The 16,484-nt window shown below is 38.2% G+C and overlaps 3 protein-coding genes across 3 annotated transcripts; 2 read left to right on the forward strand and 1 right to left on the reverse strand.

Moving 5' to 3' along the window:
• The first annotated feature begins 248 nt into the window (after positions 1–248).
• On the forward strand, positions 249–2,401 carry LOC119910206. Its single transcript, XM_038728666.1, has 3 exons — positions 249–964; positions 1,100–1,167; positions 1,578–2,401. Exons 1-3 carry the CDS (start codon positions 485–487, stop codon positions 1,678–1,680), a joined length of 651 nt encoding a protein of 216 aa, XP_038584594.1. The 5' UTR covers positions 249–484; the 3' UTR covers positions 1,681–2,401.
• Positions 2,402–2,544: 143 nt separating this feature from the next.
• LOC119910205 (kelch domain-containing protein 1-like) lies at positions 2,545–8,903 on the reverse strand. The gene is made up of 14 exons (XM_038728665.1): positions 8,753–8,903; positions 8,285–8,398; positions 7,052–7,122; positions 6,564–6,681; positions 5,930–6,042; positions 5,393–5,480; positions 5,045–5,128; positions 4,816–4,896; positions 4,639–4,697; positions 4,260–4,369; positions 4,088–4,160; positions 3,882–3,966; positions 3,234–3,286; positions 2,545–2,940 (listed from the first exon to the last, which is right to left on the reverse strand). The coding sequence occupies exons 2-14, from the start codon at positions 8,390–8,392 to the stop codon at positions 2,799–2,801; spliced, it is 1,185 nt and encodes a 394-aa protein (XP_038584593.1). The 5' UTR covers positions 8,393–8,398; positions 8,753–8,903; the 3' UTR covers positions 2,545–2,798.
• Positions 8,904–10,428: 1,525 nt separating this feature from the next.
• On the forward strand, positions 10,429–16,333 carry pole2 (polymerase (DNA directed), epsilon 2). The gene is made up of 19 exons (XM_038728664.1): positions 10,429–10,568; positions 11,329–11,429; positions 11,524–11,599; positions 12,029–12,106; positions 12,259–12,352; positions 12,462–12,536; positions 12,706–12,789; positions 12,894–12,950; positions 13,047–13,095; positions 13,188–13,260; positions 13,763–13,935; positions 14,038–14,127; positions 14,246–14,300; positions 14,399–14,458; positions 14,549–14,626; positions 14,773–14,881; positions 15,621–15,797; positions 15,970–16,037; positions 16,151–16,333. Exons 1-19 carry the CDS (start codon positions 10,498–10,500, stop codon positions 16,167–16,169), a joined length of 1,587 nt encoding a protein of 528 aa, XP_038584592.1. The 5' UTR covers positions 10,429–10,497; the 3' UTR covers positions 16,170–16,333.
• The last annotated feature ends 151 nt before the right edge of the window (positions 16,334–16,484 follow it).

Genomic DNA, 16,484 nt, shown 5'->3' on the forward strand with positions numbered 1-16,484 from the left:
TATATGTCAAATGGATTTAAGAAAACACAGGCAGAGGCTCTGAAGTAAAAGTGGAAGTTATTTTTGTCCAGTATAAATAATGGAGACATACTGTAAAGGGTGTGTGTTCCGCTCCATAAGAAGGCGGAGTTTTCTCCCTGGGGTCCTGAGCCAAACCAGTGTTATGTAACGGATACTCTGCTTCTCATCCTGATGTGGAGTCACCCGAAAGTTTACAGGCAGCGTGACTGACTCAAGTCCGGTCTGTGAACATGGAATATGTGATCATTTCAGCGGCGCGTCTGCAGATCGGTAGAAAAAAAGTGGCCTTCAGAGCAGATTTTTAGCCAAACAACTGTCTTACAACCGTAAACCTAATTGAAAACTGACCTTTAACGCTGCCAACGAAGTCTTTGTTGGTTAATGTTCAACTCTAGCCTGACAAGGAATTTAGAAATGGGACTTTGCATTTAGACTGTGAAAGCAGCCAGCCAGACTGACGGACATGGGCAGCGGTACAAGCCGAGGGAAGAAAGTTGCACCTGTGTGTGTCAGCGAGGTAAACGTGACCAAAACAGCTGCCGGCACTTCACCCGAACAGGACAGCAGTCCGTTCAAGCCTCTCAAAATCCATGCCATTTTGCGCAACGCGCGCAACCGTGCGCAACCGGACTGCCACAGCGAGGGGCACGACTCTGACTTTTCCAGAGAGGACGATGACATTGATGGAGAGCTGGACACAGTTCTTGCAGATTACGAGGAGCGAGGGAGAGTTTCTGTGAAGAAACACCCCCCCAAAAAGACCGACATCAGATCCAAAACATACGGACTGTGTAATTTTAGTAAGGACGACGACGAGGACTTAAGTTCCAGAGCCGAGGAGCCACGTGGATCACACGACCTATCAAGAGATGTAAACAAAAGGGGCAATGATGCTTTCACACACTTTAAAAAACACACACATGCGTGCCCAAGTCAGCACAGTGTAAGGGCTTTATTTTACTTTATTTGAAAATTAGTATCAGACACGATTTCTTGCTTTTAAAATAACAATGATGCTGGAGAATTGTTCAGTGTTGAAATGAAAATGATTCCTTCTCTCCCTTCTCGTTGATATCAGTCCTCCTCTCGGGGCTTTTTGACAAGAGGAGCTTTGTTGGAAGCTGGTACCGCGTCAGAAAAACAATCGTAAGTAGAAAACTCTGATAAATAATCGATGTCCGAGCTCAGAGGAGTAGTAAAATTCGAGAGGGGCCAGATCAAATTTACCTTGAATGGATCGAAATACCAACCCATTATTCTCAGGGCAGATCAGATTAGTCAGACGTCAGCAAGCAGGACAGAAACAAACAAGTGTTTGTTGTTGCAGCATTGTTGAAGGTGAGTGACCATCGGGCCACAAAAAACACAAAAAGACGCATTTCCATAACAAGGCAGAATATATTTCATTCCACTGGTCCTTTCACCAGGATGGCCCCTGTGTGCATCATATTCATTGAAACTTCATCAGTTGATTGTTCGATCTTGTTGTGGGTTGGTTTATTATTTGAAAATTACCACTTATATTTTCTATTACCATGTTTCTCCACCCTCTGCAGGACTTATGGCAGCTGCCATAGCCCCACTCTCACCATGCCAGTCATCCCTTACCATGGATCAGAAGAGGAGCTGATGGACACTATTGAGAGAGAGTTTAGTTGACCCCCAGCTGAGAAAGCTGCAGCAAAGCTGTTGCCCTCTTCAGCTGTATTCATAGGTTTGCAGAAGACATTTTAAAAAGTGAAAGTGAACCAGGGTTTCTTTTGACAATTTTCTGCTACTAAGGAAGGATTTCCTGGATAAATGTAACATTTTTTGTGTTGAGCTGTGGGTGGCCCAGTGTCGCTGGCCTCCCACAGAGAACACACCTACTTATTTGTTACCTATTACTTACTTTACTTTAACTTGTCTGTTAATAGATAACGGAGAGAGAACAGATGTTTCTCTGGTTGCTGAAACTCAGCAGTCCTTCTCAAATCTAGCAGCAAAGGCACATTGTTGACGCTGTACAGTGCAGTGTGTAGGGTAGTTTTCCCATAGGTGGCAACCCTCCAAAGGTATGAGCTGGGGTTGTTTATTTAAGGTTTCCTTCCTGACCACAGTTCCTGCACTTCTCCACCCTTATGAAAAAGGAATGTGTGGCAACAGAGACTTTCAGTCATGCTCAGTTTGACCCAGCTGTGTTTCTGCCTGCTAATACAAGATTCAGCCACATTCAAACATAAAGGCCTGCTGCCACATAGTGGTGGAACACAGTAGTTGTCTGAATGAACAACAACTGCACTTGTAACTGTTTAACGAAAGGTGAATTTCAACCAGAAATGTAGAGGAATAGTTTTGTAATTTTGTTTTATATTGCAAATAAAAATGGACTATTGCTGTATTTTTGATCATGTGTGAAGCTTCTGGGAGAAAGTGTGTGTGTGTGTGTGTGTGTGTGTTTGTTTAACTTCTGCCTTTACAGTATTGCTTAGTTAACTAATACTTAAAATACCTGTCTAGTCTAACAATCCACATTAGGCAAAAACTGTTCAATGTGCCATTTAATCATCACAATCACCACAGGAACAGTTTGTAAGAGTATTTCCGCAGCCAGACTATACAAGATAAAATGTGCATCTGTAAAATAAATAAATATTAACACTGTAAAATGTTTTTAACAATAAAAAATAAAAAGGCTACCCCACAGTGTGACTGAGATGTTCACACTGGGGAGAATACAGTACATAAATAAAACATTATTTGCATTGTTTCTGGCAATTATTAAGACATTGTTGTAACTAATATTTCTGCTTCTTTGAAGGCCTGTAGAAAGACATCCTCCTCTGCACAGCTGTCAATAGTTTGGGAGGTAGGAGAGGAAGCTGATTTCTGAGCATCTCATGGTTCCTCACATTCTTTGCAATGTAATCCCCACAAATCCTGTCAGAGGAAAAAGTGTCATTTCTCATTTCTATTTTGGGAAAACGATTACATAATCGAAGTAAATATAACCCTTGAAAACAAGATGATACATCTCAAGGGGTTCATCCAAACAGATATTTTTACTTGGCATAACAGTAAAAGCACAGGTAACAATAATATTAATGATCATGAGCATGCACATTACCAGGGCTCTGGAAATGACACACCTAATTGTAATGCAGCAGTTTGACAAGTCACAAGGTCTGTTGTGTCTGGTTTCTGCTATAGAATTATTATATTTCTGAATTTACCTGAATAGAGGATAGGGCTGCATCTGGAAAACAAGTGCATCATTGCAGTGACCCTGAAAAAATATGCAAGGTTCGTCAAGGTCCATTTTGAGTTCTAAATACTAAAGACTAAATATCCAGCACAAATATTGTCTCTCAAAGATGTGCATACTAAGTTCCTTTTTGCTCAATGTTTTGATTAAAGTATTATCTGTGGAATACATGGACATACTGCGGGCGAGGTTTTTATGTTAAGTCTACTTACTGTTAAGTACATTACTTATGGAGAAAGTGAAATGCTAGTTTTCTCTGATGAATGTACAGGGATACTGACCTGTACCATGTGCCCTGAGATAACTTCTGTTATGATTTGGCGCAACAGAAATAATAATAATTTTTTTAAATTATACAACACCTTAATACATCTTTATTATGGAGTTGTTGAGCGTTAAATAAATAACAGTTGTTCATCCAGTCAAAGATCATCCTTTTATCATTTTTACTGATCTTTCCACATAGTTTAAGTGATGTGCCCATGTTAATATGGATTCAGGATTTAGGTTTTTAAAAGGGTTTTGGTTTATCATGTACTGATTTCCAAAGGTCTATAAAATTAGAATAATTCCACATCTATTTTTTTAGCTTCAGAAGTGTCTCTGTGATACTTACGGTGTCGACAAGGAGTATGTAGTCACAACTTCCACCAAACACAATCACATCAGAGTCTTTGTCTGGACACGCTGTGTGCCACAACCTTAGACGGGGGAAAAGTTGCTATTTAAACTCTCACAATTTACAGTAACCCTTTGAAGCTTTTGTACATAATAATACACCCAGTACTTTGGTTGCACAATTTTCTAAAAATAAGGTGCTACCGTGGCTTGTTCTTAAAAGGATGCTCGACTTCTCTCCATTTCTTTGTTTCAACATCAAGCAACCAGCCATCACCTGATCGATGAAAAATATGTGTTATTGAAAAGAAAAAATGTTAAAGAGCATAAAATGAACAAAGGAAAATAAAAGTGAAGAAGTGGGTGCATTTTTTACTCATAGGTTTGCAGTCTACACTAAGACCTCCAAACAGGAACAAGTTGTTGTCTGATACTGCTGTAAGCGTGTGCCACGATCTGCCCACAGGAGAGGTGGACACTGGGATTCTGGAAAACATATTTTGCACAGTGTGTTCAAAGACTAACCGGACAAAGGATTAGGACATTTTAAATATCAGTGATAATGTTGAAATTGAAATCATGTTAAAAAACATGTTCACTGAATGTAGTTATTTGAATTCTGGCCAGACTACAGTCTCTGTGATGATCATGTGTATGTTTTTCTCTCTAATAAAAAAACAATGAATAGGATGGAAACACAACAGAGAATCATTTCTTCATATTTTAAGACTTCTTGGTCTTGATCACATACATACATTTCTGACCACGTCCATGATTCAAGGTCCAGGCAGTGAATGTCACTCGTCCGAGTTTCCTGCATTTAAAAGAAAAGGAGGACGAGCTACGAATGGCAGTTGCTACCTATGACTTCCTGTTGTCCTCTTGTGAATTCTGACATGCAAGAAGAACTGAAAAGATCGTAGAGCTCTCACCATGACCCTGCCTCCACAAACATATCCTCTACATCCGATTGTGGCACTGGCGTGGGCGGCCCTGGGGGCGGGAGCACGGCCCTGCACAGAGAAACTGTCACTGTGAAGTCATCTGAGGATTTTGAAATTGTCTTAACAGATTTCCAAAAACCTCCCTTGTCTCTTAAATCACCAAGCAGAATCTGTTGCATTCAGCATATAAAAGCCTGAATCACACTAAATGACTTACATGGGTCTGTGGTTCACTCCAGCTGGCATGCATGGGGTCAAATATATGAACCTCATTGTTCCATCCCCAGAAGACATCTTCCACCTGCAAACAACAAGATAGCTGAATAAAGGGCAAAGAAACTACTACTTTTTCAAAATTTACATGGAGTATTTTTTGGACAGTACCAATGATTCAACAGTTGTGTCACCAGACGCTGAAGTTTCTCGCATTTTAGAACAAAATCTCATAAAAATGACAGGAAAAAAGGACAAAAGAACACAGAAGACTCCAAATATGTGTCACCTGTGTATTTAAAAAAATGTATGACTGATGTATGACTGATGTGTAGTCAATAAAAAACATCACCCATGAAGCTTCATCTACAATGAAGCTTCTGTTCCTGCTATCGACGTCAGTCAGTAGTTTGTGACCATATCCTCCAAAGTAGATAATCCTGGAGAATATCAAACGAAGATGATCACAATTACTATCATGCAAGCGCAGATTATGGATTTACTGGGCAACGGAGTGATCACAATCCAACACAGTTAGTTCTAATCTCAACATATAATTAGACATATCTCCTAGAACAGATGTTTTTAGCAGCTTCAGATAACAGAAACTAAGAATATGGTTTGGATGTTTTAGTTATTGCAAGAAGAAAAATTGAAGAGTATGTCTTATAAGACAAAGAAAGAGTGAATGCAGACTAAATGATATCAGCATAAACCAAAAAAGAGTGAATAGTGTTGCACATCCAACCTTACAGTTGAGTACAGGATTAAGTCCTGTATTTTAACCAATAATAATGGAGCAGTAGTCCAGAAAGTTAAAACTACAACTTGCCCATAGTGAATTACACAGTAACAAACTTCACACAGTTAAATCCATGGCGCAGCTTACCTTCCATTATGAACCCAGCAGGACAGTTTGTCTCGAGGTGAGGGTGCAGAACCGATCTCATGCATGATCTTCCTCCATGTGTATTTACCGTCTGTCAGGTTGACACAATAGATCTGTTTGAAGTCAAACACTGATCACTTCTTCATGTCATCTTTGCTCAATCTAAGCTGGGTGTGTTCACATTGATCCATTGTGTCCATCCATTCATATTTGTTAGTTGTTTATCAATGAGGAATGTCCATTTTTATTGTATGTGGCTGCTGATGCATCTGCCTCTGTCAGAGTCTATTTTGATTGTCAGAAAAATTTAGAAAGGTAGACACTTCTCTACCACAACTAGTGGAAATGTTTCGGTATTGCCAGCATTCGCTTGGCCAGTAGATCTGAGCAGGTATTTTTGTTGCTGTCCACACTGCTGCATTGTCAGTATATTGTAAATTATTAAAAACAAACTGAGACAAACAACAACAATAACTCTTCTGGATCAATGTGCCCACGGCCTTACATGTGAGTTTATATATATGCTCATAGTCGTTATTTAACCACACAAAAATTTAGAAAAACATTAGTTTATGGGAAGTAAACTATAATTAAGGTGTCATGTACTGTGTGGAGCTTGACTTATCAGGATCACCTGATTGGTCTGTCCATTGTCATCACAACCTCCAAATATGTACATGTGTCCGTTCAGGAAGCAGCCGCATGTCCCAGACATAGAGGGAGGGACGTCCCCTGACATGTGAAACACTTCCCTTTCAAAAAAAAAGATTTAAAGAATGTGTATACACTGCTCACATTCACTTACGTCATAACAAATTTTGCAATGATTACAAGACAGCAGCAAGCTTCAGGTTAGAGCTGAACAATGCGCACAAAAAAATTATATTGCGATCATTTTGACAGAATTTGATAAAATTTCGATTAATTGTTCAGCCCTACTCCAGGCAAGTGCTTGTCAACTCAAACGTTCAATGGATGTGACATTACAAGGACTGTGTCAAAAACGTATAAAAAGCAAGAGAGAAATTAAGACAGAATGTGAGAATATGTGGGAACACATGCATTAATTTTATTTGTTTTGACCACAAACAAGCATATTTGGAATTTATGTAACAGTCTTACCATACACCTTGTTCTAAGTCATATACCCAGATTTCATCATTGGGTAGGAAAACTTCATCGTCAGCAACCGACTGTAGAGAAAACAACATGTATTACTATGAAATAAATACGTGTAGTAGCAATATGCCTTGAGTCACTGCTATGGAAATATATCAGTAATTTCAAACAAAACAATTATGTCCAATGCAAAAGCATGTTAGTAAATGTCTGTTCTCATTCTGCCAATCAAAACTGTTTTCACGTGACGGCACATTCCCAGGAAAACGCTCCCTTGGAGGGCAAAAAAGACGTGTTTTCTGCTGCCCACCAACCAGGAAGCAAGTGATACACTGTTACTTTGAGTTTATTACTTTTGCGTTGCCAAAATGCTGGTTGTGCTTTCGGATGCACTAATCGACGAGGAGACAAGCCTGAGCTGTGTTAGCTGAGGGATTCCCTACAAGGTCAACGTAAACATCACCACAGTCGAGCGCTTTAAACGGCAGAATACAGCAGTGGGTGCTGTATATGGATCGCAAGTGCCCAACACTTGCAGTTCGTGTTCATATCTATCTTTTTCTTGAGTTGAGAGGTGATCCAAATAAAATTGAACGGCTTTTGCGGCGTCTCTATGAGGGAGTCAGGTGGGAGCCGCTATCTTGGCCAGTTGTTTTGCCCTCCAGGTCACCGCACATGTCACGTGACTGAAAACTATATTCAAACGCATTTTTAAAAGATTTTTTGCATAAGACGGTTTGTTCAGTTGTGTGTATGTATTGTGTAAACGGCGGTTGAAGAAGTAGTCGCATCCTTTACTTAAGTAAAAGTAGAAATACCATGTTGTAAAAATACTCAAAAATACATTTAAAACTTCTGAGTAAAAATAAAAATGTATTACACCTAAAGGACTTGTTATGCACAGTGCATCATTACATAGTGTTATGGTTAACACTGTTACTGGCTTATTGATGCATTATGCACAAACATGGAAGCAGCATCTAGTGTTGTAGTTGTTCGGTTTATGTAGTTTTTGGTAACGTTAGTTTTATCTGTAGCCATGCATCATATTTCACAAGCAGGTCATATGTTTCGCAGCAAAATGCAATATTTCCCTCTGACATGTTGTAAAATGCTAACTTATGGAGTAGGAAGATTACTTTAGCTAGCACAAACTAGAAATAGGTCAAACAGCGAATTGGCCTTAAGACAACTGGACACACGTTGATAATGTTTGGTAATGTTTGTTTTTCTCACCATGTAACCTCCCCACACATACAGCAGGTTTTCCTCCACCACAGCCGTGTGTCCGCTCCTCTCCCGGGCCACCAGCTCTGAGCAATGCCTTTCAAGTGCAGAATCCATGGCTGGCTGTTATAAATAGAAAAGGAAGACGTACCTTTAAGCCTAAAATGATCATATATGTCTAAAAATGTCACCTACCTGCTCAGCTGTAGTTCGTTCGACCTTTATAGTAAGGACAGCCTTATAGTAAGGGAGGTAATAACTGCGTGCAGAGCTGACACAAGACAAGCGTTCAATCCCTTCGTGTTGTTGTTGTTATAGGGTTACGGTATTTATACAAAATTGGAAATCGACGCAACGTCATATTCGGAGAGCTGATATTAACGTTACATAGCTGCAGGTAAACAACTTTCCAACGGTATCCACAATACGGAAACATTCACAACAAATGTCAACAAATACACTAACAAACATACTCACAGGTCACAGCACACTGTCAGATATCGTACAGGTTTTTTCTCATGTTGTGAACACCTAAAAAACACAGCAGGATAAAACGCCTCGTTCAAGTCTATGGTTCAACTCCAATAGAATAGTCACAATAACTACAAAATAAAATACAACTTCCGGTCCCTCTCTTGTCAAAATAAATCCTCTACATTGAGACCAAAGTGTTTTTCTACGGTTGTTTTATTAAATAATTCAATATCCAATTATGAAATAAATAATTATATAAACAAAACCTAATGACATGACATTTTGAAGTAATTCAATTATTTCTAAAGTGTGCTTATTATTAAGTAATATTATATTACATAAGCTAGTTAATCCTGATGATTCTCACAATAATTTATTTATTGTATGTTTTCTTGATTGATAGACAAAGACTACGTGTTAAAAAGTGACATTTAGAAATAAAACAGTCACTGAGGAAAATGTGTAAAAATATATCTTGGAAAAGGACAATCTGGAATTTGATTGCTGGAGTTCAATAAAAATGACCTGCAATAAAATCTCTTATTGTGAAAATAAAGAGGATGAAATCACATTACATGAAGCTTTTAAAAATGTGACTTTTTCACAGTCTCAGTGTTATATTGTTTGTCGTTATTCATGAATATTATTATATATGTTATAATGTCCTATCTATTAATTGCCACTACATACATATACATTCTGATGTTGAGTTACACAGAGTCACAGTAGGTGTGCCTGTAATTGTGGTTAGGTTTGAGGTAAAATCCCATACAAACCTTGATCAATATTAACCATAACATTATTGTTTATCTGCATGGGGAGTTTCTTTTCAGCTGTCTTCACTGAAAGCGGCAATTTCCAACAGAACATTTTGTCATTCCATTCTGCACACATGTCATACTATTTTGCATTTAAACGTATTCAATATTCTTACCATACACTTTGTTTTAAGTTATATATCCAGATCTCATCACTGGGTGCGGCAAGATGTCTTCTCCAGCAACTGATACAACTTGTTTGTTACTATGAAAATATGTAATAAGTCTTGAACCTGTCACTGAAATCTGTTGCCAGTTTATTAGGTACACCTATTTAAAACTAAAGCAGTCTAAAACAACAGTACTGCAAAAAATCATCAACGATCATACAGCTGAGTCAATTCCTCTCTAAAAGAGTTTCAACGAAAACTGAACATTATAACCGTCATTAAGGTTGGATTTATTGCACGGCAGTTTATATGTTTAAATATGTTTAGGACATGACATGTTTGAAAACCAAAACTCACCAAAAAATCCAAAACACGACTAAATAGATTTTTTACAACTCTTTAAAATATACTCACGGGATACGGGATACAATCGGATACAGTACAGTACTCGGCCATCCACGCATCCTACCTGTGGAGTCAAAGAGAAAAGATGTTCTAACAACTTCCGGTCCTCTTGAATTATCACAATAAAATCCCTTTAAATGACCACAGTTGCCTGCTGAAATTTTTTAAATTATACTAATAAAAATACGAAATTTAGCAATCATAAATTCAAAATACAGTAACATGTATGCACCTATATGAATAAAACCAGGAAATATGGTGCTAGGGCGTTAAAAAGAAACAAACAAACAAAAAAAACACATATCAACAATAGCCTGAAAGGAGGAGGGCGGGATTCACCAACGGAAGTGATGCAACACATGCGGAAATGGACATTTAGCGCCAAGAATTGAGCTGAACAGTAACGTTAACAACTATGGATGTTGTTCGCAAAATAAAGACAAAAGTGTCCGGTGGCTTCAAGATGCGGGGACTTATACTACGACCGTATGTACTGTTTTGTAAATGGTATTACAAATTGTATTGTACATGCTTTTGCTAATGTTACTTACTGACGGCAAGAGCGCTAACACAATAACGTTATGTCTCACCTCGATACACTGGACGCGGTGCTTTCTGCTTAATTGTATACCAGACTATGATTGATTGTACTGAATGCCTTGGTGCCTTTTATTGCTTAACTTGAACTGATAATCTAACAGTTCTCTGCAGTTACAATTGAACTGATATTTGAATTGTTTTTATTCTAGCATTCTTTTCTTAGATTAACTAGGCTAGGATTAACACTTTTAGTTTAACACATCACCTGATTGCAGGAATTAAGCTAAACTTTTCTCATACTTCACCGTTCAGTGATTAAACTTAAACTTACATTTCAACTCCTAAAGTGCTTTAGATTAATTTGCAACTATTATCTACTATCTCCATTTAACAAGCAAAAAATGCTTGAAACAATTCAACCCTTATGTCTGTAAAGATTTTCAGTCAAACAAGGAGGGTTAAATCAAGGGCAACATGTCCAGTTGGCCTTGATTTAACCCTCCTTGGTTAACCTGTTTATATTGTTTATAAAGCCCCAAGAAATTAAGAAATTCATTGAGAAGTTTCAAATGTTTCCAGTGAAATTTTTAAATTGAAGCAAGCACCAACACATTCTGCTGTTGATAATTGGCATTTTGTAGTTTTCTAGCAGCAGTCAAAAGGAAGAAACAACAACATATGCATGTTTTCTTGTTTTGTGCTACAGTGAAGCCAGCAAATATCTTGTGGAGGTGCTGGAGTCTGTCGATCCTTCTGAACTGGATGATGTTATTGAAAGGGTCCTGGATGCAGTGGAAAAGCAACCATGTAAGTACAGCACTACCAGTCACCACATATCACAGTGTGTTTAGTGCAGTGCTGTGTGCAGCACTTAATGTGTAATGTTTGTGTTTTCCAACAGTGTCCTCTAGCATGATAGAGCTGTCTGTGGTGGAAAGTGCTGTACAGGATTGCAGTCAGTCTTGTGATGAAACCATGTAAGTGTTTATGTGTTTTATTTAATTGTACTGATAAATTAGTAAAATAATTAAATCCTTTTCTGTCACCAGCCCATTTCCATGTTAGTTTTAAGGTGCACCCAAGTTAATCTTTTGAGTTGAATAAATATTTGTAATGATGTTTAATCATGATGCATGTTATGTAGTTAAATGAGACATCATTAATATCAATTGAGCTTTTTTTTTTTTAAAAACAAACTTAACAGTTGAAACGTGTAGAAATTGAATAAGAAACTAAGACTGAGATCTTAATGTGTAGGGTAGGTTATTTAGTTATGTCCTTGCTATATTGTAATAATGCAAATTCAAATTGGCCATTTTATATCATATTCAAGTAGATGTTGCAGCATTATCAGCTTTTTTTTCCCTGTAGAACATCTTAAAAATAACAGTTTAACTTTCTTCCAGCGATAATGTTTTCAACATCATTGGAGCCTTTGATGTGCCCAGATACATTTACAGTGTGGAGCAGAAGAAATTTGTTCCGTGAGTAAAGGGGACAGTTTCTTTCTCCTTCGTGATTTTTGCTGCTTGTGTTAGGCCAAGTGTGTATGCTTAATGTACTGCAGACCGTTTGGTCTACTGCGGCTTGCAGGCGACATTTTTAAAGTTTTCATTTTGGCTTTTCTTCCCTCCAGCATTAGTATGACGAGCCATCCAGCCTCCAGTCTGTGTGGTTTGGCCAAAGACAAAGCTGAACTCTTCAGGGAGCGCTACACTATCTTACAGCAAGTTAGTGAGCTCTATTCATTATCCAGACTGGGGAATTGACCCACACTTTGCTGCTTTTTCCAGTATGTGTAGCTTGCATGTCGTATTTATACAGACATGTTTTTTGTAGCGTACACATCGGCATGAGCTCTTCACCCCGCCTGCAATAGGAGCTGCTGTTGAAGAGGGTCAAAACAAATTTCAGGTAACAAATTTTGAACCACTATAATGACCACCAAGGTATTTATTTTTCTTGAGCCATTACACTCATCAGTATTTAGCTGCTTTGATAGTTGGAAAATATAACACATCGTACTGTTTTGCATTTGACAGTTTTTGTAACTTTCTTCTTTTTTGTGATTTGTCTTCTCTAGCTCAAGACAATTGAAGCACTGCTTGGTAGCACAGCTAAACTGGGAGAGGTGATTGTACTGGGGATGGTCACACAGCTGAAAGAGGCGAGTTAATGATATTCCATGCCCCAAGTTCTTAGAGGTCTGTTTTCCTGTACAATGTATATTTCCATCTAGTTTCTGAAAGATTTCTTCATCTTCTTTTAAAGGGTAAATTTTACCTGGAAGACCCGAGTGGAACAGTACAGCTGGACATGTCCAAAGCAATATCCTTTCAGATGTTTGTTGGACAAAAATGACTTTATAATATGTAATATTTTAGTTTATTTTAAAATGTATATATTCCTTAACTGGGTTCTCACCAGTTTCATAATGGCCTGTATACAGAATCCTGCTTTGTACTGGCAGAGGGTAAGATAAAAGTAAAGGAAATGAAAACAAGACTACAACATTAAAAAGTAATACATTACATACATTATGAAAAGTAAAGTTTTGTCCTTTAGGTTGGTACGAGGACTCAGTTTTTCACATCAATGGCTTCGGGTTTCCACCAACAGAGTTGTCATCAGCCACAAGGTCAGTGGATTGGAGGAAAAGAGTTCAGATAAACTTTCATTGCAAGTTTAAGTACTGAGCTGTCGATGTAGTGGCATGTGCAGCCTGACGTTAGATATTGGGGTAAGTGTGTAGCTTTTCACATGCTGAAATTACAGCAAAGGTGAAGCAGAATTTGGTGTCATCTGTGAAGGCATTTTACCTTGTTTTTGCAATGCAGTGAAAATATCATTGCCAAATATTCTTAAGTGATGAAGTAAACTACATGATATACTAATTTATAAATATTTGAGGTTTAAGTTTAGCATTAAGTTATCTTTTACAAGATACTTGCCTCTTGTAAAAATGTAGTTTATAAAGGACACAGCTTCATTTAAAACAACAGTGAGTCACTGACGAGGTCCACAGGCACCACTATATTTTGTTGAGGTTTTCAGTATCTTAAAGTGAATCCTGTATTATTCTGTGAGCTCCATAGACACTCTTCCTGCACCCTCACTATGTTCCCTTGCTTTATTGCCAGGGCATACTACGGCAACATAAACTTCTTTGGTGGTCCATCCACCACTTCGGTGAAAGCTTCAGCCAAACTGAAGCAGCTGGAGGAGGAGAATGAGGATGCCATGTTTGTAGTTGTTTCTGATGTGTGGCTGGATGATGTTGAAGTGATGGAAAAGCTCAACCTCATGTTCTCAGGTCCAGTATTGCATCATAGTCTTAGACTTTACAGGTCAAGAATCTGCACTTTAGAGGGCAGCTATCACATTTAGCTATACGTTTTTTTCTTCTTCTAAACAGGCTATGCTTCGATGCCTCCCACCTGTTTCATTTTGTGTGGTAACTTCTCTTCTGCACCGTATGGAAAAACACAGATCAAATCACTCAAAGGTGAGACTTTTGAGTACTCGTCAGTGATAACCTACTGTAGATTTTAAGACCCCTGTGTGTAATATATGGATAAATAGACTTGAGCATTTCAGAAGCTAATTCATTTTTGTCTCTTTAGAGTCATTGAAGGCTCTTGCTGATGCTATATGTGCATATCCCAGCATTCACAGCAGGTAGGATCCGATGGAATTGTTACTGTTTGCTCTGCTCTTTTTTTATATATTCAAGTTTCAATGTGTTTGATTTGAACATGTTCACCACACACCTGCAGTAGTCGCTTTGTGTTTGTTCCTGGCCCTGAAGACCCTGGCCCAGGCACCATCCTGCCAAGGTAAACCTTCAGACATCTGCTTTTTAACAGCATTATGTGAGTTTTGTTTAGTGGTTTGGATGCAAATGTAGATAAATATGTTCCTCTTAGGCCTCCCTTGGCAGATCACATCACGGAGGAGTTCAGACAGAGGGTGCCATTTTCAGTGTTCACTACTAACCCATGCAGGTAAAACATTTGAGGCTTTTATTTAATGTCAAAATCTTTAAGTATTGTGTTCAGGGTTTTGGTGTACACAAGTTTGGTTTGTAAGCCGTTATCATGACATTTTTTACCTAGAAACTAAAAGTGACCTGCTGTGTTTTTCTTTTCAGGATTCAGTACTGCAGCCAGGAGATCGTCATTATCAGGGAAGACCTGGTCAACAAGATGTGCAGGAACTGCTTTCGATTGCCCAACAACAAGCTTGACATTCCAAACCATGTGGGTTTTATCTTCTCTGAACAAACCTTTACCTAATAGTGCGTTCCATTTACCTCGGAGGTTGGAGCTGGGAATAACGTCACACCCAAGTTGATGGCGTTCCAGTTAACAAGTCAGAAAACCTCACTCGGCCAGCCGTTGTTTACAACTAGCCAGGTTAGCTATTGTTTTGCCGGCTGATTTAAAAAAAAAAAAAAAAAAAAAAGGCATTGCGTGGTATTTACTCATATTAAACACTATAGCAGTATTTCCACAGACAGCAGTTGGACAGCACTTTGTGTCGAAAATGTATATGAGACACTAGTACACAGAAGTGCTAAAACAATATTAACTACAGCTTTCACTAACTGTTCATACTCAGCAGCCATCTTGGATCACAAAGTCAGGGTAGTGCAATTCTCCCAACTTTCCAAGTCGGAAATCCGACCTAAGGGGGCATTCCTTTTGAAATTTCCGACTTTGAACTTGGAAATTCCGACTTCCCATGTCAAATGGAACGCACCATAATATTTGAGTGAAATGTATGTCAGCAGACGTTGAGATAGTAGTAATTGTGTTGTCTGATGTTTTATTTACCTTTTGTACATAGTATTTTAAGTGTTAGTCATTCTTTCTACTTTAAGTGCTCCTTAAGTAGTAAGTTGTTTTCAGTTATGTTGGTCATTTCTGACAGAACAAAATGTGAAATGTCTTATTTTTGTAAATAACTAATCGTGTCTTTCGCTCCTGCTCTCCCCAGTTTGTTAAGACCATCCTATCCCAGGGTCACTTGACTCCACTGCCTCTGTATGTAAGTCCTGTGTTCTGGGCGTACGACTACTCCCTGCGTGTCTACCCGGTCCCTGATGTCGTCATCTTCGCAGACAAATATGACCCCTTCAGCATCACAAACACAGACTGCCTCTGTGTCAACCCGGTGAGAAAGAGAAGAAACCCAAGCAAGGGCCGTAAAAAATTATCCTTGAATAAGTATTTTTCCATCTGGTCTTTGAAAGTTAAATAATGGTCTTGTCTCAAAGTGGACCTGCATTTGTTTCTAATATAATTTATTTTTATTAATTAATTTTGTCAATAATTTATTTATACAGGGCTCATTCCCAAGAAGTGGCTTCACATTTAAGGTGTACTACCCATCCAACAGAACTGTTGAAGACAGGTGAGATGCTTTCTTGAAGTTTCACTATTCTCTCCACATCATTCACTACAGATAACTAGTTTCAACCATCACTAATATTTGTACTAATCAGTTGTGTTCTCGTGTGTTCACAGCAAACTTAAAGGACTCTAAAGAAAATCATGGATTCATGAGTGGTTTGGAATGATTTGTACATTGCTTTTGTATGATACTGTATGCTTAAAATGGATTAGTAATCAAACCATTGTAGTGTTTTATTATGTAAGTATTTGTATGTTCTGTCATTATTAATAAAGGTTTTATTCTGAACACCCTGACATTTTTGTGTATGCACAATGGTCAACCCTAGTTTGAGAAATCTGTCTAGAAGACAAGCAAGCTTGAGTTTCTTAAAGAAACTTAAGTCATCATAGTGATGATATAATCCCAAATTAGGATTTTGATTCTTCGTATGTGCAAGCAAATTAA

The sequence above is a fragment of the Micropterus salmoides genome, unplaced genomic scaffold, assembly GCF_014851395.1.
Source record: "Micropterus salmoides isolate LMB-PRFRI ecotype aquatic unplaced genomic scaffold, ASM1485139v1 Ms_hic_scaffold_19, whole genome shotgun sequence".
In the NCBI taxonomy this organism is placed as follows: domain Eukaryota; kingdom Metazoa; phylum Chordata; class Actinopteri; order Centrarchiformes; family Centrarchidae; genus Micropterus; species Micropterus salmoides.